Source organism: Nannospalax galili, unplaced genomic scaffold, assembly GCF_000622305.1.
Source record: "Nannospalax galili isolate Female #2095 unplaced genomic scaffold, S.galili_v1.0 scaffold173, whole genome shotgun sequence".
NCBI lineage: Eukaryota > Metazoa > Chordata > Mammalia > Rodentia > Spalacidae > Nannospalax > Nannospalax galili.
The window spans coordinates 575,028-600,661 of NW_008334442.1; the positions used below are offsets into that span (position 1 = coordinate 575,028).

The window sequence follows — 25,634 nt, forward strand, 5'->3', positions numbered from 1 at the left end:
CTAGGGTCTGAGGGTCCCCCTGATGAAAAACAGGAAGTCAAGATCACCCCTGCCCTGCCATTACAGGGCAGTAGCTACCCTCCGCCATCTTATATTGGCTTTGATGAAAAACGGGAAGTTAAGGCAGCCTCCACTCCGCCATTACGGGGCGATGGCTACTTTCTGCTATCTTGCACTAGCTCTAAGGAAGTTTCCCCCCAGTCCATCTACCCCTCCCTTCCAGAGGACTGGAAGCCCCTCCCACCTAGGCCCCTCTCCTATGATACAGTGGGTGATTTTCCACCGGGTGAGCAGAAGAGCAGAAGAGCTGCCTCAGCACCGAACAAGCAGAAGAGCGGCCTCAGCCCAGGGCAGGCAGAAGAGCGTTTTTCACCCAGGGCAAGCAGAGGAGCAGCCTTGATGCCCCTGAGAATGAAGGAGCGGCGCCCATGAGAACAGACAAGCAGCCGCCGCTGGAGGTGACCGCACGTAACTCCAGTTCTAGGGGACTTGACAGCCTCTTCTGTCCTCCGTAGGCATTGCATGACAAGGGTACACTTACCTACATGCAGGCAATACATACATACACATAAAAATAACAAAAAGTTTAAAAAAGTTTAAAAAAAATTAAAGTGAAGTTAAAAAAAATAAAGCAAAGGTTGGTAATATCATCAGAGGTCCTAGCCTCTAGGCCAATTTCCAACACTGTAAAACAATAAAAACTAAAACAAAACATCTTGAGATAAACAATAATGGGATCACAACATACCAAGACTAATGGAAGGTAATTAAAAACAGCCTAAGGCAGAAATTCATAGCAATAAAAGCCCTGTGATTTGAGGGTGTACTGCCCTACAAACTCATACATTTCAATACTTGGTCCCCAATTTTGAGGCTGTCAAATCAGTGGGAGAAATGGTTAGTGGATGGAGTCACTGGGATAGGCAGACCTTCAAGGGTTACAGACATGCCTTGTTTCAGGGGAGGTCTATTTTCTGGCTGTCAAGATGTTAAGAAGCCATGCTGCAAGCTCCCATTGCTATTCTTTCTCCATGGCTGAGGATGAGCCATTTAAGAGCACTGGCTGCTCTTGCAGAGGACTCCAGGTTTGGTTCTCAGCACCCACATGGCAGCTAACAACCACCTGCAATTCAGTTCCAGGAAATCTAATGCTCTCTTCTGGTCTTTGTGGGTACTGCATGTACAAGTGCACATTGATACAATCAGGCAAAACACTCATATAAAATTTAAAAAAAAATTTTAAAGACAAATGGCCAACATCATTGAATTTTGCATCAAAGCTACAATGTAATCTCATCTATTAGAATGGCTATAATAAAAAACAAAACAAAACAAAATGATAACAAGCTAGTAAGATGCAAAGAAAAAGACCCCTTATCACTGTTGTTGTGAACATAACTAAGCAGAGCCATACGGAAAACAGTGTAAAACTTATATGGAAAACAGTATAAAGCTTCAAAACAAACACTCTAACAATCTCATTAATGAGCATTAATTCTTAGGATATGAAGGTCTTATGTTAGATATTTATACTTTCATGTTTACTAGTATTATTCACAGCAGACAAGATAGAAAATCAATTTAAATGTTTACCAGCTGATAAGAAAATATGGAAAAGTTACACAGTAGAATACTGCTCAGCTATACAAAAAACAGTAAAATTCTGTCATTTGTGAAAACATACATGAAACTGGACATTATGATAAGTGAAATAAACCAGGCACAGAAGGAACTCAACTTCATATGTGAAATTTTAAAGAACTGAGCTCAACAGAAGTAAAAAGGGAGATGATGGTTGACAGACTTTTGGGTAGTTTACTGGAGTATGGGGAGGGGGCAATGAAGAGATATTAATCAAAGGATATAAAATTACAGTTAAATAACAGCAGCATTCTTATAAGTATCCAAAGACAAATACATACAGGAAGTAGGCAAATGACAGCCAGGGACAGGTAGGTGGGAGTACTGGGGGTAAGGAATGAATATTAGTGGTTACAGAGTTTCTGTTCATGTGAGGACAATGACCTAGTAACTGTTCTTGCTTTGGCAGAAGAACATATAATAACGCTGGAACAATAATGTTCTAATATTGTGCTGATGGGTACACATCTCTTATGGTCATACTGAGTACTACTGAATTGTGCGCTTTAATTGCATCTCAGTAAAGCTAATTTTAAAAAGTAGCAAATAAAGAAATTAATAACAAAACAGAAAACTAAAGCTTAAACTAATTTAAATTTCAATATTTAATTGTTCTTTGCTAGTTATAAAAATAAAATTAAGGCCAGGTAAGATGGTGCAAGCCTTTAATCCTAGCACTTAGGAGGCAGAGGCAGGCAGGTGGATCTCTGTGAGTTCCAGGCCAGCCTGGTCTACGTAGCCAGTTCCAGGCCAGCCAAAGCAACATAATGAGACCCTGTCTCAAAAAAACAAAAACAAAAACAAAAACAACCCCCTCATGCATAACAAGACAATTAACTTTATACATTGATCTATTATCTTGTGATCTGGGCAAATTCACTTAATTTTAGTAACTTCTTTTCGATAATTTTTAGTCAAGTCTAATTCTTTCCAACTTTAAGCCTCCTTTTTTCACATTTCTTTTTGGTTTATTGTATTGGCCAGTACATCTAATAAAATGCTCAATAAAAATAGTCAGAATGAGTATCTCTGCCTTGTCCTATTACAGCAGAAGTCACCATTAAATGAAATATTAAGTTTAATTGCATTGATGCCATTTATTAGTAGGGTAAATATATAAAACTCTTTAACAGTCCAGGTGTTGTGGCGCACATCTTTGATCCCAGCAATTGGGAGGCATCTGTAAGTTCAAGGCCAGCCTATCTACATAGTGAATTAAAAAAAAAAAAAGAACCACCCCTCCAAAAAAACCCCAAAACTCCAACAACAAAAAAACTCAACAAAGTATTTGCAAATAGAATGAGAAATATATTAAAAATGAAAAATACATCATGATATAGTTTATCTCAATATGAGTTTAACATTAAAAAAATTAATCAGTATAATCACCATATTAACAGAATAAAAGACAAAAACCAATAATCCCCACAGATGCAGACAAAAACATTCAGAGCAATTCACTAATAATAGCTACCCCAAACACAAAAGTAGCTAGCAATAAATTTAGCAATATATGGGCAAGATCTATACAATGAAATCTAAAAATATTCTGTGCTGGGTAACTCAGGATTGTAATCCTAGTACTTGGGAGATGGAGGCAGGAGGATCATGAGTTCAAGGACAGCCAGGATTAAATAGCAAGACCCAGTCTTAAAAACAAACAAACAAGCATGCAAGCAAACTGAAGGGCATCTGGAGAGATACTTGGTCCATGAATAGAAAGACTCAATATTGTTAAGAACTCAATTCTCCCAAAGTCAACATGACAGATAAAATGCAATCCAAGAGAAAATCCCAATTTGACTTTTAATTAAAATTCACAGGCTGATTCCAACATACAAAATACAAAGGATCCAGGTCCACAAAGAGTTTAGAAAAGATAAAAGTTGGAATACTCATTCAGACCAACTGATTTCAAGACTTTTAAGCTACAGTAATCAAAATTGTGTTGATAAAGGTAGGCAGACTGGGACAGGAGCATGCAGACGAGAACTCGAGGACTAAAAACAGACCACACTCACAATGATGTACAACAATAGTGACCAAATAACTGTAAATCAACTGGAATTCTCCTACAGTGCTACTGGAAATGTAAAAGTGGTACAACTATTTTGAAAAATAGTTTGGCATTTTCTAATGTAAATATAAATTTGTCATTTTGAGCAATTTCATTCCTAGACATTTCTTAAGAGAAATAAAAATATGCCTACATAAATATACTCAAATATTAATGCAGGCTAACATTAACAAAACAAAAAAATTTACACCAAAAGGTAAATAAACAATAGTGATACATTCATAAACTGGCATGCTACTCAGCAATAAAAACCAGCAACTTTTGGAAATGTGCAACATAGATGAATCTCAGATCTATAAGAGAAGGCAAGTGATGCTAGAACAAAGGGATATACCACACACAGAAACATGAAAAATTTAAGGAAAGGAAACTAGTGGTTGCCTGGAATTTGTGGCCCATAATCAAACATACAAGACACAAGAGAACATTCAAGTGATATAAATATCACACAGATCTTGATACAATTTGGCTAATATCATTTTATCAACTTCTTCAAACTCAACAAACTGTACATTGACAATGCTGGTCTCAGAATACAGTTTAGGCAGTTTTTTGAAAATATTTTTTGAATGAACTGGGGAGATGGCTCAGTGGATAAAGTACTTGCTGCACAAGTATGAGAAGCTGAGCTTGGATCCTGAGCACCCATGTAAAAAGTCAGGTGTGGTTGTGCACGCCTATGATCCTGCCCTGAAAGGCAGAGACTACTACAGGATTCCAAGGGCTTGCCCAGCCAGCTAGTCAGCCAAGCCAAATCAGGATTCAGTCAGAGACTCTGTCTCAAAGGCTATGGGAGGGTGCCAGTGAGGACAGGGATATAAAGATGATAAAGATTGAGACATTCTTATAAAATACACACAAATTCAATAAAAAAATAAAAATAAGGTAGAGAATAGTGGAAGACACCCGACGTGAGCTCTTACCGCTGCACACACAAGTGTACACAATACATAGAAAAAAAATCCTTTTGTTTAAAATGACAAAATCAGGGCTGAAGGGATGGCTCAGTGGTTAAGAACACTGGTTGTTGCTGCAGAAGATTTGGGTTCAAATCCCAGCACCCACATGGCAGCTAACAACAATCTATAACTCCAGTCCCAGGGGATCTGAAAGCCTCTTCTGACCTTTGGGGGCATTGCACAACATGGGTGCACTTACCTATATGCAGGCAATACACACATACACGACATAAAAATTAAAAAAATTTAAAAAAATAAATAAAAAGACAAAATGAAATTATGATGGAAATAGTATGAACCACAAAGACAGTATTACATAAACTCAAAACAAAGTCTAATAAAATAATTTACTAATAAAAATTTAAGAGGGCTTGATAATCCAAAGTCTCCCAAGTATTGTTTTCTTTTTTCTTTTGCTCTAGAAAAGAAATCACATGAAATCTAGAATGGAGATCACCAGAATAACTAAAACCAGTGCTATAAAACAAATGTTCTTCTGCTAGAAACACATACACTTAATTATGCAGAATAACTCACCTACAAGAATAAGCCACCAAATCTCATTTTCACTAACAGCTGAAAATAAATACAAAGGGGTATTCATGGAAACCAAAACTGCTTTCTCATTCATTCCTTCAGCTTCTGGGAGACGCTGTCCTACCTTACAAGAGAATCACTGCGCTTATCTGCCCTGACGAGGAGGACGACTTTCCATCTGTGGAAGGCTCCTGGAGCACCAGTACGTTTCAGTTCTTCACGCCATCTTTTAGGTGCAGATTGCATTTGAGGTGAATAATGGGAGTCTTTTTCAATTTTATATCCCCATTCATAAGTTGTTTCATCAAGCCATCTGCCACTTTTGGCACTATGAATTATGTAGTCCTTAGTTAGTACCCATTTTCCTAGAAAGAAAATGAACTGTCCGTCACAAAAGAATTTTGGTTCTGATAAACGGTAAACAATAAGGATCAAATATCGACTGAAAGTTATCCTTTTTCTACATACACTGGCAATATACACATACAGATGCTACATATACTATGTTATCTTAGAAGTACATTTTCCAGAGGCCCTTAACATCACTGAACACTGTACATAAACTTTTCTATACGATATATCTCAAATTCTAAATGCTACTAAATGAAATTAAAAAAAATCTATATCTTTAAAATAAAATGCAGTATTACATGAATTATTTTGGTAATATTATTTACTTTTCTGGGTTAGGTTTATATCCTCTCCTACATTAACACTTTTTAAGTAATGTTCACGACACTGTAGAAGTAGGAGAAATTTTTAGGAAACACATCTTCTGTAGTTTCTCTGGGCATCAATGATCTTTTAAACAGCAGGGACAATGTATGGTTTTGTTTGAAGAGGTAATGATGAATAGAAATGTCTCCAGTAAGTAAACCTCAAAATACAGCATGTCAACTAGTCAATCACCTTAGATGAAAATTGTAGGGTATCAGTAGTGAAAAAGGTGAGATGAGACGAAGTCCCAATTGGGGTGAAAGAATTTATACCTCTGAAAAGTAAAACGGATGACTATCACTTCATTAAAATAGAGAAAAGCAGCAAAGGAGAACAGAAGCATATGACTACGTGCAGTGACACATAATGAAAAGGAACCAGACTTTAGAGCTAAGGCTTCCACTAAATGTTTTAAGTTTCTGGCAGTTTTGTACCAATCTTTTGGTTAACACATATATCCTAAACACTTAACTTAAATCTTTGGAGAAGTAAAAATTTCTCCCTATTTAATATGTTGTTCATATGTTAAAGTTTTTAATTAGAATAAAGCAAAAATGAAACAATGTTTTTAAAAAAATCAGAAAAAGCTGATACATTTATACCTTATACAATAAAAAAGCATTTTTCTAAAGACTAAGGTATTTTAACTATAATGAAGTTTTTTTTCCCTCAGGGATTGGAAAAAAGGGAATTCACTTACCTGCTGCACAAGCTGCTAAAAATTTCTCACTCTTACACAGGCGTTCAGCTATAAGATGGGTACAATTTTTATATTTCTGGAGAGGAAAAACCCACAAGAAGAAATGTTACCAAAGTGAGATTTTTCTTAGTAACACAATCTTTTAGTTTTACACTCTCAAAGGGCATTTTATTATTCTTTATTCAGTGTTCTATTTTCCAACTATATGTTGAACGTTTAATAGGTTCCTAATACTCACCTCACTCTTAATAAAAGTGCAATCTAGTTTTAAAAGTAATTTGCCTAGAGCTTCCTTTTCCTCCATCTTAAATCCTGTCATTTGGATGATGTGTTTTGTGGCACCATCTTCCATCTAACACATACACACATACAGAAGATAACAGATGTTAAACATATTATGCACAGGGTTGATTTATTTTTTCTTAATTATGAATACTAAAATAGAAACTAAAACCATGAAACATATTATGAATTAAACATGTAAAACATAACTGGAAATACCAATGTTAATTTTAGTTAATACAATAGAAACCAATTTAAAGGTTATCCTCTCAAATTGTAACTTTTAAAGTGAAATTTGGGGAGGGGGTGGGTGTTGGACATTCTAATCCTGCTGTGTATTGTCACTAAAACACACTGTGGAATATAAGTTGTCTACAGAAATAGCAGTAGTCTATATAAATATGAGCACAATATTAACTTAATATTTTTAGTACTATTTTTGGCTCAAAGCTTTTCAAACAAGTACACTTATGGACAATGAAACGATCAAACATTATGGTGATTTTAAAAAATATATGTGGACAGATATTAATCTGATTGTTGACAGAATCCATGGTACCAGCATTTATAATTTAAAAAGACAGACACACAGGAACCTGGCTTCTACTCTCAATCTATACTTTATTCCTTTCCCTCCCTTCATCCTCCCCTCCTTCTTCTCTTCCTCCCTTCATATCTGTATCAATTTCATTACTTACAAGGTAAATTGAAAAATCACATGGTTGTTTATCTAAGCCCCGCCCCCACACACACCCAAACTGGAACCTTAATTCATATGAAATGTAGCTGACAAATACTTTAAGGTTGTATGTAATTCATAGAATTTCTCATAGAAGACACTTTTGTTAGTTCAAATGAGAACTGTGGATAGCATCTTGAGAAAATTCGATTTCTCATTAAAGATAAGGAAAGCACAGATGAGAGAAATCCTTTTGCTTCTTTGATAATTTTGCTTCTTTAATAATTTTGTCACAGCATCTGCAGAATATGATATAATTACAGGCAGGGCAATGGCAGTTGCTATTTCAACATTCAAAAAGCAATGGCTTCTTCTGAGAGAATAAAAGTAATTTTCAGGGTCTGGGCATGTAGCGCAGCGGTAGGTATGCTGAACATGAATAAAGCTCTGGATTCAAAGTACAACACCAAAACCCCCTAACTCCACCTAAACCAAAAAACTTCAAAAGTGTAGCTATTTGAGTTAAGGATTAAAATCATGTAATAAATGAAAAATGTCTTTTGGGGGCTGGAGAGATGGGTCAGTGGTTAAGAGCACTGGCTCCTCTTGCAGAGGACCCTGGTTTGGCTCCCAGCACCGATACGGAGGCTAACAACCATCTGTACCTCCAGTTCCAGGGGGTCCAACACCCTCTTCTGGCCTCAGTGGACACTGCTCACACATAGTGCACTTAACATGCATACAAGCAAAACACTCATACACATAAAAGAAAAAGAAAAAGAATATCTTTTTGTAGAAATTTTATTTTCAAAGACTAAAATATATAGAGGCAGTGGCCTTACATATCCATAGGCTTGACAGCCATACATTAAACATGTAAATCTTAAAAAATAAAAACAAAACCAAATTTGTACTAGCATGTAAATACTTTTTTCTTCTCAGTATAGAATAACTATGTAACATTTACATTGTGTTAGGTATTTTAAGTTATCTAGAGATATGTGAAGTGTACAGGAGGATATTTGATTTGGACATGGAAATTTTGGTACCTGTAGGAGTCCTGGAAACAAACCTCTATAAATACCTAGGAATAACTAAGTATGCATATACATAGACACTTATTTAAAGTTCAAGATTCATTCTGTAGTAAGATTTGTGAGACAGATTCACTATTAGTGAAAACGTTACCCAGGGTTACAAATGAACCGTCTCATGTGCTTAAAGCTCCTAAGAGGAGAAGCTTCAGCTAGCACAGAGCACATGCAATTTTTCCTACTGTTCTTCATTGTGCTTCCTTTAAAAGGAGAAGCTCCTTGAGAGACCTAAGTGTTCTGCCTTGCTCAGCACATCTGAATATTTGCAAAGAGGGTTCACATCAATGCTTTCTGACACATCTGCTGGTAGCAGTCCTGCACTGTCTGGGTGGGCAGATCGATTCACAGGTTAGATAGTAAAAAGCACACTAGATTTACACATCAAAGTTATCTCCTTCAAATCAATTTTTATTCAGTAAAAGAAGCTGATATTTTGACTTTAATATATCTGACTTCAGTATTTTCCAACTGGCTCCCAAAGAGCTTGTAAAGAGTATAATGAATCAATCCTATAAAATCCTAATACTCAGATATAGAACATGAAGTATCTTTGTGAGTGAGACTCTTCAAATGAAATAAATGCGTAAGTTACAAGGTTTTGGTCTGGCTAGCACAAAATTATAAAATGCACACAATAAAGCTTGGTATCTCATGAACGAATTAACCATGCCTATAAAATATTACCATCATTAAATAAAATACAAGTATTTCCTTGAATATAGATCTTTTTACTATATTAATATTAAAACCATTTTCATGGGTTAAATAACAGCTTTTGAGTGAGAACACCTAATAAAACAGACTGATAATATATAGGAACTTTACAAGTAATATACTGGATTGCAAGAAAATAATAATAAACATAATGATTTCCAAAACATATAAACCTATACAGTAAAGCCACATTTAGATTATACAGCATACATCTCTAACTAGGGAGAAAGCAGCTTTCACTAATTGAGGACAACTCTTTAAATACGTCATTTAATAATTTTCTTTTAGAAAATGATAGGTCTTTTCTGAAATTCTCAAGTAAAATTCAACATATCTGTAAATAACATCTTGGCATTTAATCACCATGCATAGATCTCAAATGCTAGTTACCGAAGGAAACAAGGGTTTTGAACATAGTAATATATTTAAGAGTGTTCAAGGGAAGTGGTTTTTAGAACTTAAACTCTTACCCATCTGGCTATTCTAAAGTATCCATACATTAAAAACTACTACTAAGACCTGGAGAGATGGCTCAGTGGTTAAAACTACTGGCAGCTCTTGCAGAGGACCCAGGTTCAGTTCCCAGCACCCATAAGACAGCTGACAACCATCTGTAACTCCAGTTCCTGGGGATCTGATGTCTTCCTCTAGCCTCTGCAGACAATGTATGACACAGGTACACTTACATTCATACAGGCATAACAGTCAGACACATAAAAATAAAAATCTTAAGAATTCTATAAAAAAAACTAGTACTAAATAATTGGAATAGGGATTAGGATGTAGTTTAGTGGCAGAATGCTTGCCTAACAAGGAGATACTTGGCCAATCCCTGGCCCCCTGATCATCAAAATAATCAAAACATAAACAAACAAACAAAAAAAAGCCAAAACAAAAAACTGAAATTGCCTGCTGTAACACTATCACCAATAAATTATATTTAAAGATTTTATTTTCCTTTCGGAAAATTAATGTTCTATAGATATATAAGAATCTGTCATAGTATGTTTCTTTGATACCAATAATGGCTATTTTACAATGTAAATTAAATGACAACATTTTGCTTTGAGATATAAAACATTAAATTATTTGAATTTACTACATAAAGCAATGTTTCCATCTTAAAGACTATCTTTATAATAACAGATGATGGAATATATATTTAGCAGCATTTTCTGTTAGAACAATGTCTCACTGTAAGTAAAAACAGAATTGACAACATACAAAAGCAGAAATCACAAAAGCCTTTTAAATTTCCTTTCTTTGAAAATCATTAATACGAAACTGAAACTATCATGTAAAAGGAAGAGGAGGAAACAAAGGTGATAGGCAGAATATCCTGACACAAACATTATGAAAATATACATGTCTAAAACCAAGTCATAATGTAAGACATTTATTCACAAGTTCATCAAGTAAAAAATGGGGGGTGGGGGGGTAGACCATTAGTTAATGTTCACAGAACTGTGAATCCTGGACATGCACAAAACAACTAGCAATTTTTAAAAAGCAAAATCTAATCTAATTGTTCATATTCTGTAATAAAATTATCCATTTGAAGCAAAAGTTTACAATATATATGTAGCAATGCTTTTAAAGCACCATATTGTATGACAAACTAATGACCCATATCAAATTTAAAATGGATGGTTGCATGAGGACAATTGACATATACAGCAATATATACATTATGGATATATTTATAAAATGAGTGGCTTGATAGTTCTTCCCTATCCTGAAAGATTAAAAAAAAACAAATAATGGTTTGATATGCCAATGAATTAGAAAAGAACAACATAGAAATTTCCTTAATGCCTATCAATAAGCTGGACAATTATAAGTACGGTCAAATTTTATGTAGGTGATATGTTCTGAGGTAAGTAGAATGAGAGCTAACATCTAGACATCTTATAGTACAAGGAAAAACAACAAATATTCCATAATGCAGTTAATCATACCAATGATATTTCTAAAATAATTACATTTTTTCTAGAACATTTATGGAGGGGTGTGATCTTTGAAGCATCAACACAGGTGACAACAAAATGGAAGGGGTGTTTATTTTTAATAGCTAAATGTTTTCTATCTTGATAGTAAACAATATTATACATTATAATACATTCTTAGTTATTAAAAAACCTTCTGGCTGGAGAGATGGCTCAGCTGTTAAGAGCACTGACTGCTCTTGTAGAGGACCCGGGTTTGATTCCCAGCACCCACATGGTGGCTATGAACCATCCTTAACTCCAGTTCCAGGGGAATCTGAAGCCCTCTTCTGACCTCTTCAGCATTGCACAACATGGGTGTACTCATATACATACAGGCAATACATTCATACACATAAAAAAAAAAAAGAAAACCTTCCTATAGTATTTTTAAACTTTATAATAATCTTTTAAAAATTTACTTACCTTGAATCATTAAAAAAACACAACGAAGGAGAGTGATTGTAAACACAGCTCGCTTTTACACATAGCAAGCAACTGTCTCTGTGGTGTGGACTTTCCTAAAATATCTCCCACAAGGGCCTATCCTTGATGCCTGAAATTCCTTTGCACTTAGCTCCAGTCAGAAACACCAGTAAACCTATATTTCTCATCATGGTAATTGTGAATATTTTATTATAGACTTTTTTTCAGATCCTTTGAATTCTTTACAATACAGTGCTGAATCATGCTTGAAGAACACTGCTAGAATATGTTAAACCTAGGAGAGTCGAGACAAGGGTATCTGTAAGAACACAAAGGCAGAAGCTGAGGAAGGACACAGGAGAGTCAGAATCCAACATGGGCTTACAGAGCAAGACCCTGTGAGGCATAGCAGGAAGGTGGGGTAGGAGGGGTAGACAAGAGTATCAGCATTTGGAAGGCAGGACGGAGAAGCAGGCTAAAAGAGTGGCAAAAAAGAAATGCTGCAGAAAAGAGAAGCAAGGTGCCTAAGGAAGTCTTTGCAGGAAAGTAAGGAGAAGTTTCTTATTCTGCACTAGAATTTCTTTTACAACCAGCCATATATATGTATTTAAGAACTTTTTTTGGCAGCGTGCTACTATGTGGCCCTGAGTAGTCTGGAACTTGCTATGTAGACCAGGTTGGCCTCAGATTTGCCTGCCTCTGCCTTTGGAGTACTGAGATTAAAAGTGTCACTCACCTGGCAAGAACTACATTTTTACTTCTAAAATAATCTTTACTGATTTTTTTTGTCTTTTAGTTTCTTAAAATTATTTATTTATTTTTATATGTGTTTGAATTGCTGGTATGTTCATTGGTGTGTATGTAGTGCTGAGAAGGCCAGGAGAGGATGAGAGCTGCATGTGGGTACTGGGAGTCAAACCCAGGTCTTCTGGAAGAACAGCAAGCGCTCTTATCCCCTGAGCTACCTCTCCAGTCCCATTTTCAAAATTTTTCATCAACATATGATTATGGAAAATTTCAAAAGTATTACAAAGAATACAGAATGAATAAATAAAATCATCTCCAATTTCTTCGCCTTGTAATACTACTCCATCAGTTTTATGTGTACATTAAAATTAAGCACATGACAAAATTTAGGTATGTACATAATTTTTATAGTTATTTTTTCATGCTAATATTTCATGGTTTTTAACCCGCATAATGAAAACTGGTGGTCTCTTCATTTTCATTATACTATGAAACTATTTTGATTTGCAACCTCCTTTTACAGCAAATTAAGGTTAATATTCATTTGAAATTCCCTTCTGCAAAGTATAAAAAAGTCTTCAGTACAATTAAATAGAAAATTTAATTAAAATGAAACTAAATCCTGGCCCCTCTTAGCATAGGAGAGAAACAGGCCCTTGGCTTAATGTCATTCAGCTGGCCTATGGAATTTGTTTTAAAAGATGTCATGTTACAACCAAGAAGATGGCTCAGCAAGTTAAGGCATTTGCCACCTAGGTTGATAACCTGCGTTCAATCCTGAGACCCACATGGTGAAAGGAGGAAAATCAATTCCTATAAGCTGTCCCTCTGACCTTCACACTCATACTCTGTGGGGTATTAACAAAACAAAACAAAACGAAAAAAGAAGCCATCTTATTTCCTGCTCCATCTTTCAATTATGCAAATATATTAATTATTTAATGGTTGGAGATGTAGCTCAATGGTAGAGTATCTACCTAGCAGTGCAATACCCTAGGTTCAATGTACAGAACCACACAACAAAGGAAAAGAAAAACTAGAGGTTTCCAGTGATGAGACTTCAAACATGTTCTTGCCTCAATGACATTATTTGGAAAAGGAATAGTAATTGGTCCTTTTGATGGTGAATTTTAGATTATAGAGAAGAAATGAAGAATGGCTGGGGTGAGGGGAAAAATGAGAGGCTGAAGAAAGGTGGGGATATCCCATCATCCAATACTGCCCATGGTACAGGCTGGGCTAGTTTAGGGTTAAAAGGGCTCCTTAGGAATCAAAGTAATCAAAGACAAGGTTCAAGGGATAAACACTAACTTATTTTGGTATACTGGGAGGTTTGTTTGGATTATTCTGTTATGAAGGGCACAAATCTAAGATTTTAGATTTTAAGTCTTATGGTGGTCTACACACTTCATATGTTAGTTCATTTTCCTCTTCATACCATAAGTACCATTTATCTACATACAGATGAGAACACAGGGTACTAATGAGAACACCAGGGATCATGACTAATTTAGAAACTAGCCAACTACTCTAATTCAGAGTAGAGAGGATGTACTCAGCAGGAGTTAGGTGCTGAGTTCAATCTCCAGCAGGGGGGAAGGAACAAAAACAAAAACAACTGCCTTAAGGGTTCATAACTCTATAAAAACAGTAAAACTAAAAATCAAGGATAAGCTTGTTTCTGTGAAAAGGATATGCTGTCTTTACAATACCAACTTGGCTTATTTGCAGATTGTCTACTTCTCTAAAACACACTTTAATTTTCAAAGCCAACTATTTTCAGCTAGTACAGTAGAAAGAACAACTGCATGAAAAACAATCTACTACATAGGTTAAGAAGACATTTAGAGCAGCAAAACAATTATTATTATTTTTATTTTTTATTTTCTGGTCTTTGTGAGACAGGGTCTCCCTGTAGCCCCAGCTGTCCTGGAACTCACTACGTAGACCAGGCTGGCCTTGAACTCACATGAGATCCACCTGCTTCTGCCTCTGAGTGCTGGGATTAAAGGCGTGCGCCACCACGCCTGGAACAAAACAATTATTTAATAAACAACTATGAATTTTTTTCAGAAAAAATAATACAAATGTCTAAAATACCTACACGGTTCTAGGAACAATCTAAAAAGTACCATTATCTTCATTATCTTTTCTTTTGGTAAAGCACAAAGTTTCTATTATATCCTTCTCAAAACAAATTTGAAATCAATCACTGGAGTTATTCACACAGGTTTTCTTACCAAAAACTAACAGCAAACAGCCAGTAATATTCCTAGAGTCAATTATAAAAGTAACAGTTAATGACTTTTGCTTTGATTTTTTTGGGGGGGGGTTCCTGTTTTGTTTATTTTTTTTTACTTTTGAGACAGGGGTTTTCCTGTAGCCCCAGCTGGCCTAGAACTTGCTATCTAGCCCAAGCTGGTGGACCACAGAGATCTATCTGCCTGTCTCTGCCTCCAATGTGCTGGGAATAAAGGCCTATGCCACCATATATAGTTGACTTTATTTTTCAAATATTTTTATACAGTAGAAAGACTTGTAGAATAACATAGTGAAGATACATATAATAATGATAACACTGCCTAATTAGTAAAACTGTACTACTAGTTTCCTAAAAACCAAAGTCTTGACTCATCAGTCAAAACTGAAGATGCATGGCATGAAATCTTAGGCATTTTGTTTTTAATTTTGATGGAAAGAAGTAATTACATTTGACCATTATTTCACTGACTAACAAGATCTCTGCTTTCGGCCTTATGAAAGCAAGAAAATTCTAGATCACATAATTAAACTTCCCTTACATCAATGAAGCATAACCAATATCTGGATTTAAAAAACAGGTCTAGGAGAAGTTTACTTACTTATTGAAGACCAATTGTTTTTACAATAAAATGTACTTAAACATTCAAGCGTTTCAATATCTTAAGTCATAAAAGTTAAGAAAATTCTTAGTGCTAACTTACAAATAATCAAATTTCCTCCCTTACACAAATCAATCCCAAATGATCAGCTTATGTACTGACCACCTATAATAATGCTACACAAACTTTCCATTAACAGGAATATCTTTTAAAACAACATAGAAATTGAGTCACAACAGAGTAACATGAACCAAAAAAGTCCATATGATGTAGTGGCTGTCATATGTATACTATAGAGTCAGTTCATTCCCAGTGTCTCTAAATTTTTTTTTTTCTTTTTTTCTGTAGCGGAGAGTCATTTGTCATAAAAGAGCTTGGGGACTTCAAAATCAAGTTGCATCTATCTCAAGGCCCACATACTGACTTTGAGTATTAAGGCAAATCAGTTTTTCTTAATATTTAATCAGAGGCCTTGAAAGTGGAAGAACTCTCCAGATAAGCTTGTCCCTGTACTCAGGAAGCTGATAATCCCCAAGAACACAGACCCTGCCTTCGGGTAACGTGTACGTGGGTAATGTTTGTTTAAAGGCCTAAGTAGTCGCAGAGTCGCCCATTGCCATTTCCGTGTTAAAAACAAAACAAAACAAAGCATAATTCTATTTGGGAGGGAAAAAAAAAACCCATAATTTTCCTGATTTCACGAAGGTAGGCCCGGGGATTCCCTGCCACCAACACTGACGCTGTTCTGGACAGCAGCCAACTGGGCTGAGGGGAGGCGTCCCATCCGGTTCTATGGAAACGCGGGACGCCGGCGGCCTAGCGCGATCCCTGCGGGGCCCGGCGCCGGGGTGGTAGCTGAGTGCGCCCTGCGGACGGGCGCCGGGGGCCAGGCCGAGCTGGCGGAGGTTTGCGGCCGCCGCCACCAGCTCAGGCGCCCGCAGCGAGTCGACTGGGAACGAACCACGGCTGTGGACAGAGCGGGCGCCAAGCGCCGCCGCCCGGCCCGGCCCAACTGGCACGGGGGGAGCTTCGCAGGGCGCGGTTTGGGGACGGGGAAAACGGCGTCTTCAGAGCTGAGGCTCTTTACCTTCCCGGCCGGCCGGAGGGTCTAGCTGCTTTGTTCGGGGGAACGACGGCGGCGGCGGCGGCGGCGGTAGGAACGACGACTACCAATACTCTTGCTGTTCCACTAATCCGGGCTTGGGAAATTATTTCCCGCCGCGCGCTCCGACGCCCCGGAAACAGTTTACCACTTCCGGGTGGTTGTCAGTGACGCTCACGAGCCGTCGCCAGGGTGGTTTGGGCTGGTGGAGCACTTGACTCTGCCCCCATTTCAGGCTCCTAAGAGATCCGCGTCGGAGGCGGAGACTGGTAAGTGGCTTTTCTGGCGCTTCAGGCCAACTGGGCTAACTCCAGCTCCTTGGCCGGACCTAGAAGTGAGCGGGGAATGTTGAACCAGAAGACGTCCGCGGGGCGCTTGACCCTACTTGGGTCTGGAGAAGGCCTGGGACCCTGGCTTACTGTCTTCTTAACTCGCAGTATCTGTCTCCAACTTGGAGCTCGACCTTGAGTTTCCTAGCGCCCCTGGGCGAGACCACAGACAACTGGGTTCATGCCAAGGGTCACTGTTCCTACTATCTCCTATTTGCAGGCTTTCATCACCCTGGTTTCCTGAAAACCGCTTTACTGTTTCCTTACTTTGGAGGTGCTGTGCCTGGGAAGCTCACAGACAGCTGAAGACACCCTTTACAAACATTTAGAAAGTGGGGTGTGGAACCCCACTTGAACTTTTCTCCTTCAGTATTAATTGGGTGAGGAATGGCCTATGTTTTCCTGGTGGCTGTGAACTAACGACATATGTTATTGGGCTTATAATTCCATGCATCGGCTTTAGACGCACATTTTAGCTTCTGGAACCCAGTGATCAGGAATCAGGTGTACTTTCAGAAACGCATGCTCTGGCTTTGCTCCAAGCTCTCTCAATAATGAGAAATTTAGGAGAATTTTAGTTGGAAGTCTGGGGTAACCAGAATAGTTGTGAAGAGAATTGCTTCTGACAGAGATCTAGAATGAGGAAAGATGCTCCTTTATCCAAAGACCCTCAGAGGTGCATGAGGTGAACCTTGGAGTTTTGCGCTTTCTTGACTAATGCAGTTTCTGAAGATAAGTAGTTTTCACTCTCCATCTTATAATTCAGTAACCACTTTTACCCCCCTTTTTTTGTTGTTGCTTTTTTTGTTCCCCCACCAAAGGTATCCATTCCCAAAAGATGTCTATGAAAACCTACCATGTTCAAATCAAGGACCCTGAAACTACAGACAACTGCCATTTTGCTTTTGGGAGTAAAGCAACATATTTCAGACGGCATATTGACCTTTTTAGCCTCCTGTTTGGTTAATAATTCATCAAAATTTTGTAATTTTCCCATTGAACAAAATATTGTATTTATATACATTTCCCCCTTATTTCTCAAAATGATCAGATATAAATTCTTTCAAAGAGACTATATGTTATTTCCACATACCAACTTGTTTTTTAAATCATTGCTCTTGGTTTATGATTCATATTAACAAAGCAAATCATAAATACCATGACTATTTACTGTCTGCCAGGTACTTTACATATTACTTAATACTTATTTTTTAAATCCTATCTGTTTTGAATGCTTTTTTAATTACAACACAGAAATTGTGACTTCCTATACATACAATTTTCACAATGGAGATTTGACTCCAGTCTACCTATATTCAGACTTTAGCTCTTTATTGTCTTCAGTACTTTCTAGTATAAATAAACGTAATAGCCTGGCAAGGTGCTATATGCCTGTAATTTCAGTATTTCAGAGGTCGGGGCAGGAGAATTAGGAGTTAAAGGTCAAACTGTGCTAGATCCTAGACATCAAGTACAGTCTGAGCTAAAAGGGACCTTGTCTCCAAAAACAAACAGGGGCAGGAGAGATGGCTCAGTGGTTACAAGTACTTGCTGCTTTTATAGAGGACCTGAGTTGAGTTCCCAGCATTCACATTAGGCAGGTGACACTACCTGTAACTGCACCTCCAGGGAATCTGATATCCTCTTCTGGCTTCTGCAGTTACCCACACTCAGGTACACAGATACATGCATACACATAAATAAAAATAAAATAAATTTTTAAAAAATCAGCTGAATCATTCTTTTAGTGTTATGTAAAATTGGATAGATAATACATTGCGTTAAAAGCCAATATATATATGGAAAATAAAGTGATTTAAGGACTGTGTTCATTTGCATAGGTAATTTTCACATGTGAATTACATTTCTCATAAATGGTCAGTTTTATCATTCTAACCCAAGTAAATACCCATACTCTACATGGTATAGTAGATAAATGCGGTTACTTAGGTCAAAAGCAAGAGATGTAGAGACCAGTAGCATATTACTGACTCTTAAGTCCAGAGTGTCAGCTAACATTAAAGGCAGCTATTAAGTCACACATCTATATCTGTTTGTGTGTGTGTGTGTGTGTGTGTGTGTGTGTGTGTGGGTGGGTGTAGAATGAATGGATAAGAACAAGCACATAAAATTTGAATTTTGTAACAGTTTTCTAAGGAATTGTTATTTTTTACTAGTTATTACCAAAACAACTATTTTATTCTAGGACTCTTAGATGGAGGATAATTCCTATGCATATACTTTAAGAGAGTGTGCTTAATTAAACCTGCCTGTTCCAGTATTTTATTTACATAGAGAACTAGAAAAAGTCAAACATTCAAGAATTCACTAAAATCTAGTTGAACTGACAATAATGAAAATGACACAGAAGTTGATTCTAAAGAATATCTTGTTTTACACAAGACTAAGCTCTATGTATAAAACTAATCTCAAATACTGATGTATATTAAATTACCTTTCACTAACTTAACTATCTGAGATATATTTGCTTCTGTGTATCACATAAAATATAAGAGATATTTTTCTTTTTGTCACATTTCAATAATTATGAAGGTTCAGACGGTATCTGTTTTGATCATCATCTCAAGCTTGGTCACAGGAGCAAAATGTTATCATTTGACTCTGAAGTGTCCCAGGACAGACTCATATGTTGAACACTTGGTACCCAGCTGTTGGAACCATTTGGGAGGTGGTAGAAACTGTAGAAAGTCAGGCCTAGTTAAAGGGTGAAGAATCTTTGAAGTTCGATGTGCAATAGTTGTAATAAACTTACAACCATTGCTGACTGAAAAATGTGATAGCAAATGATAGCAAAGGAATTTTGCTTCCTGGAGGACAAAGACTTGATGAAGAAGATAAGGGAGAGCTTGGGCCTGGTGAGGGTTTTTGCAAGGGGACCATAGGGAGGAATGTCCTATTGGGAGAAAAGAGAACAGTGACTAAGTCATTTGGATGCATGGAATAGTGAAAGTTAACAACAGAACTAAGGTAAAAGTAGAGGTTAGGACAGGCTGCAGACAATAATGTGGGTGTGTAAAGATGTATGCTTTTTAATAATCAGTGGTTTATGTGTATGACCACAATCTGTAAAGAGTTGAACTGGCAGTTATTTTCTTTTTAATTTTTTTTGAACTTTATTTCTTACAAGAATATTTGTATATACAAGTGAATCTGAAACAAAGAAATTAAAAATTGCTCAAAATATAATTCCATACATCAGAGATACCTAAGTATCATGTTTCTCATGTTTCTCCAGATAAGTCTGGATCTATGTATATGTGTCTTTCACATAAAAGAATTTAATATTCTACATTTTAGCTTGTGACCTCCTTTTTTATGCTTTGAAGAATTATTTTTTTAATCATTTAAAAAATTTTTAATAACTACATAATTAGAAGAAAAATTTCACTACACCTTTAACATATTCAGTAACATACTCCAGAGCAAGAGTACACATGTCTTTCATAAGTCGGTGCAAGTTTCTAGGTTCACAGTTGAGTTACTACAGTTATACAATATTGAACTCAATTTAAGCCCTGTAAGACATAGAATTGAATGAGTTTTTAACCTTTAAAAAAAGATCTCCATTTCATTTTAGAACAAAGACTCATTGTTTTTGCTACTCAAACTGAGATGTTGATGCATGCATCTCTAATCTGTATGTTTCTGATTATTACTAGGCATAATCGGTTGCACTTGGATCCTTGGCACATCTGTATGTCTATAAAGTCATTGGGTAGATTACAGTGGTAATGTTTATCACCTCTACTAATTAGCATGACATAAATTTCCAGGCTTCCTCCTCAAATATAATACATTTTAAAAATTTGTTGATTTTGTGTGTGTGTGTGTGTGCATATATCACACAGAACATCCCAAACCATCTTATTCAACAATACACTCACTTCCCTAATGGCACCCTCCCATAGCCTCCATCCCCCCACTAGAGCCCTTATACTCTGATAGCCCTGCTACTGTCTGCTGTGTTGTCAGCACCCCAGCCATTCCCCACTACTTGTCCTTCTGGAGAATCTAGTCAGCCTATCTCTAGGTCTTTGTTTTAGGAGGGTCAGCTGTTCCTCATCTAGCAGCAGTTGTCAATATTCCTTTAGATAAGATTGGGGTCTACTGTTCATTTTCCCAGTTCTATGCTGGGTTACTATCTGGGAGTCCCTTGGGCTACCCTGGCCAACAACTCAAAAGAAGGTATCTCCTATCTGGCATTATTGCTTTTTATGTAGCTTTTAGCTATGCATATGGACTATTAAGAAATTATATTGTCCCCTTTAATCTTTGGTTATACTTTCCTTTTCGGTGTTTAAGGCCATACAGTTGACCCAGATAAACCAATTTATTTTTACTCTTAAGGTCATTTGAAGATCTGTTCCTCAGGGGTCACATGGGCTTGGGAGGAGCCCCTGGCTCCTTCCTTTTACCAGTTCTGCCTATGTGAAGATAAGTCAAAGGTCCTGCTCAACCATGGTTGGCTTCTCTTTGGAGACTGTCGGAAATGATTCTTCTGTGTTGACCCTCCTCTTTGTAGACTGGACACTGGTTCAAGTCCATCTGGTGGGGTCTCCTTGGCGTCCTTGATCAAGCAGACAGGTGACCCACCACAATTACAGGACTTTTTGAGAGATGCTCTAAGTCCCCTGGAACTATTTGACCTAGGAGGGCAAGGAGCAAAAACTGTCCTTTATGTCCCTCTGACCAAATTAGTATAGTCTTCAAAGTGTGTCTGTTAAACACCCAAGAAGGTTAGTTCCACCATCTGGTACTTTTAATTACTGTGTCATATAGATAAATATTGGGAAAAACCAATTGTTCTCAGATAAACCTTACCTAGACATATATTTATTGATCTGCTATGTATAATTTGTCAGTAGGTTGTAGGAGTAATATGGTTCCCTCTGTTTTTCAAAACTAGCTAGGCATTATTTATCTCTTGCATTGTCTCACCTCTCCATCATGGTTTTCCCAGTTAAGGTGTCCCCATTTCCCCCCTTCCTCCCTTACTAATACCCTTCTCCTATGGTCCTACCTCTCTTGAGTCCTTCTTTCCCTTCCTCTCCTAGGTTCCTCGTATAAGCTTCCCCCGCCCCCCGCCCCGTCCCTTAAACTAACCCAATTGTTATCCATATCTCCCTTGTTAAGGCCTTTTTCCTACTGTTTTTCTCTTTCAGGTTCTTTTCCTTTAACTTCCTGTTTCCTTTCAATTATCCTGGTTCCTGTAGTTATGTCTGGATTCATACTCACTTATCAGGGTTTGGTTCTAGAATCCACATATGAGGGAGAAGATATGTTGATATTTTTTCTGGGTCTGTGTTGCTTGACTTAGTATAACAGTTTCTAGTTCCATACATTTAACCTGCAAATTTCATGATTTCATCTTTCTTTACTGCTGAGAAAATTCCGTTGCATAAATGAACCACATTTTCATTATCCGCTCGTCAGTTGAAGGACACTTAGGTTGCTTCCATCTTTAGCTATTGTGAAAAGAGCAGCAACAAACATTGATGTACAAGTGTCTCTGAAATAGGATGAGTTCTTTGGGTATATGCCAAGGAGTGGTATAACTGGGTCAAATGGAAGGTTCGTTATGTATTTTTTGAAGAGTTCTCCACACTGCTTTCCATAGGGGTTGAAAAAGTTTGCAGCCCCCCAGCAGTGGATGGGTGTTTCCCTTTCCCCACATCCTCTCCAACATTTGGTATAATTTGTTCTCTTGATCTTAGCCTGACTGGGGTAAGATGAAATCTTAAAGTGGTTTTATTTGCATTTCCCTAATTATTAGTGATGTTGAACATCTTTTAAGATGTTTCATAGCCATTTTTTACTTCTTTTGAGAACTCTCTGTTCAGCTGCTTAGCCTTCCTTTCAATTGGGTTACTTCTTGTCTTGATTCTCTCTTTTTGGAGTTTGTTATATATTCTGGACATTAAACCTCTGTCAGATGTCTCGCTGGTGAAGATTTTCTCCCATTTTGTGGGCTTTCTGTTTACTTCCCTGGTTGCCTCCTTTGATGTACAGAAGCTTTTTAGTTTAATGAGGTTCCATTTGTTAATTTTTGCCCTTGTCACCTGAGCAATTGATGTGTGGTTTAGAAAATCCTTCCCTAAAACAATATCTTCTTGTTTTCCCCAATGTTTTCTTCTAACAGTTTCAGTTTCAGGCCCTAAATTGTGGTCTTTGATCCATTTGGAGTGGACTTTAGTGCAGGGTGAAAGATAGGGGTTTAGTTTCATTCTTCTACAGGTGAAGTACCAGTTTGGCCAACACCATTTGGTAAACATGCTGTCTTTCCTCCAGTAGATATTCTTGGCCCTTTGTCAAATATCAGGTAGCTGAAATTGCATTTACTCATATTTGGGTCTTCAATTTTGTTCTATTGATCTATGGGTCTATTTTTGTGCCAGTACCATTTTGTTTTTATGACTATAGCTCTGTAATACAGCTTAAAATCTGGTATATTAAAATCCCCGGCATTGCTCTTAGTGCTCAGGTTTGTTTTGGCTATCTGAGGTCTTTTGTGCTTGCATATGAATCTTAGGATGGTTTGTTCCCATTCTGTGAAAAATGTCATGGGGATTTTGATTGGCATTGCATTGAATCTATATATGACTCTTGGTAGGATGGTCATTTTCACAATATTAATTCTTCCAATCCATGAGCATGGGAGGTCCTTCCATCTTCTGATGTCTTCCTCAATTTCTTTCTTTAAAGAGTTAAAATTTTCCTTGTAGACCTCTTTAATGTCTTCTCCTGAGACATTTTATTTGTTTTTTGCAGTTATTGTGAATGGAAGTGGTTCCATGTGCTCTTTCTCTGATTGCTTCTTATTGGTATATAGAAAGTCTACAGACTTTTGTAGGTTAATTTTGTAACCTGCTACTCTACTGAACGTGTTAATCATCTCTAGGAGTTTTCTCGTGGAATTTTTGGTGTTTCTTAGATATAATATCATATCATCTGCAAAAAGGATAATTTGATCTCTCTTTTCCAATTATTACTCCTTTTATTTCCTGTTCTTGTCTTATTGCTCTTGCTTGAACAATAAGACAGGAGAAGGAAATTACAGGAGTACTAACTGGAAAAGTGATAGGTTATGCTCCCTCCAGTCCAATTCTCTCTAGGACTTTGAACATAAAAGCATGTTGAATTTTGTCAAATGTGTTTTCTGCATCTATGGAGATAACCATGTGGTTCTTGTCTTTGAGCCCATCTATAGGATTTATGACAATTATTGACGTACATATATTGAACTATCCTTGCATCTCTGGGATAAAGCTGACTTGTTTATGGTGGAGGATCTTTCTGATGTGTCTGTATGTGGTTTGCAAGTACCTTGTTGAGAATTTTTGCATCTATGTTCATTAAGGATATGAGTGTATTGTTTTCTTTTTCGGTTGTATCTTTACCTGGCTTTGGTATTAGAGTGATGCTGGCTTCATAGAAGGTATTTGGAAATTTCCCTGCATTTCTATCTTTTTGAATAAATTAAGTATTATTGGATATAGAGATTCTTTAAACATTTGATAGACTTCTGCTGTAAAGCCATCTGGTCCTGGGCTTTTTAGTTGGGAGGTTTTGTATTACTGTTTCAATTTCTTTTCTTGTTATGGGGTCTGTTTGCACTGTTAATTCTCTTCTTGATTTAGTTTTGGTGGGTCCCATGCCTTTAGATATCCGTCCATTTCCTTTAGATTTTCCAATTCAGTAGCATATAGGTTTTTAAAGTATTCCCTTATAATGTTCTGTATCTCTCTGGTGTCCGTTGTGATGTTTCCCCTTTCATTTCTGATTTTATTGATTTGGAGGTGCTCTTTCTTTCTTTCTTTCGGTTACCTGTACTAGAGGTCTTTCAATCTTGTTTATCTTCAAAGAACCAGCTCTTGGATTTTTTGATTCTTTATATTGTTTTCTTTGTTTCAGTTTCATTAATTTCTGCCCCAGCTTTTGTCATTTCTTCTCATCTCCTGTGTTTGGGTTTCGTTTGCTGTTGCCTTTCAAGTGTCTTTAGTTGCACTGTTCAGTCATTTATTTGTGTTCTTTCCGATTTTTTGATGTAGGCACTTAGAGCTATTAACTTCCCTCTAAGGAACGCTTCTTTCAGTGTTTCACAGAGGCTTTTTTGTGTTGTGTTGTCCCTTTCATGTAGTTCCAGGAATACTTTTATTTCTTTCTTCATTTCTCTTTTGACCCATTCATCATTCAGGAGTGTGTTGTTTAATCTCCATGTGTTCATGTGGTGATTAGGGCTTCTTCCGGTGTTGATTGTGAGCTTTATTGCATTGTGGTCTGATAGAGTGCATGGAATCATTTCAATTTTTTTTTGTATTTCTTGAGGCTTGTTTTGTGCCCCAGTCTATGGTCGATTTTGGAGAAGGTTCCATGGGGTGCTTGGTAGAAAGTATGTCCTTTGGTGCTTGGGTGGAATACTTGGTAGATGTCTGTTAAGTCAGTTTGATATATGGTATTGCTTAATTCAGATGTCTCTCTATTAACTCTCTTCCCTGTTGACCTATCCAGTGGAGACAGTGGGATATTGAATTCCTCTACTATTAATGAGTTGGAAATAATCTTTGTCTTAAAGTCCTGTAGTATAGTTTTTATGAAGTGGGGTGCACTAGAGTTTGGTGAAGATATGTTCATGATTGTAATATCTTCTTGATTTGTTGTTCCTTTGATCCAAATGAAGTGGCCTTCTTTATCTTTTCTGATTAGTTTTAGTTTAAAGTCTATTTTGTCAGATATTAGAATTGCAATGCTTGGTTTTTTCTTAGT

General features: G+C 37.0%; 2 protein-coding genes across 11 annotated transcripts in view; one reads left to right on the forward strand and one right to left on the reverse strand.

Annotated features, from left to right (window-relative positions):
- Nucleotides 1–16,644, reverse strand: part of Slf1 (SMC5-SMC6 complex localization factor 1) — a 67,354-nt gene extending 50,710 nt beyond the window's left edge. Inside the window, exons 1-4 of one of the 2 annotated variants that reach the window (XM_008829330.3) lie at nt 16,507–16,644; nt 6,870–6,983; nt 6,632–6,707; nt 5,339–5,579 (exon numbers count right to left, since the gene is read on the reverse strand). In XM_008829330.3, the coding sequence (XP_008827552.1) occupies nt 5,339–5,579; nt 6,632–6,707; nt 6,870–6,983 (431 nt within the window). In that variant the 5' untranslated portion in view covers nt 16,507–16,644. The remainder of the gene's footprint in view (nt 1–5,338; nt 5,580–6,631; nt 6,708–6,869; nt 6,984–16,506) is intronic. The other variant, XM_029561740.1, reaches the window with a different exon arrangement.
- A 24-nt stretch (nt 16,645–16,668) lies between these two features.
- Nucleotides 16,669–25,634, forward strand: part of Kiaa0825 (KIAA0825 ortholog) — a 485,775-nt gene continuing 476,809 nt past the window's right edge. For 5 of the 9 annotated variants that reach the window (XM_029561736.1, XM_029561737.1, XM_008829335.2 and 2 more), the window contains exon 1: nt 16,687–16,790. The gene's annotated coding sequence lies outside the window, so the exon portion shown is untranslated. Of the gene's footprint in view, nt 16,791–25,634 lie in introns of all 9 variants that reach the window. The other 4 variants (XM_029561732.1, XM_029561735.1, XM_029561734.1 and 1 more) reach the window with 3 other exon arrangements.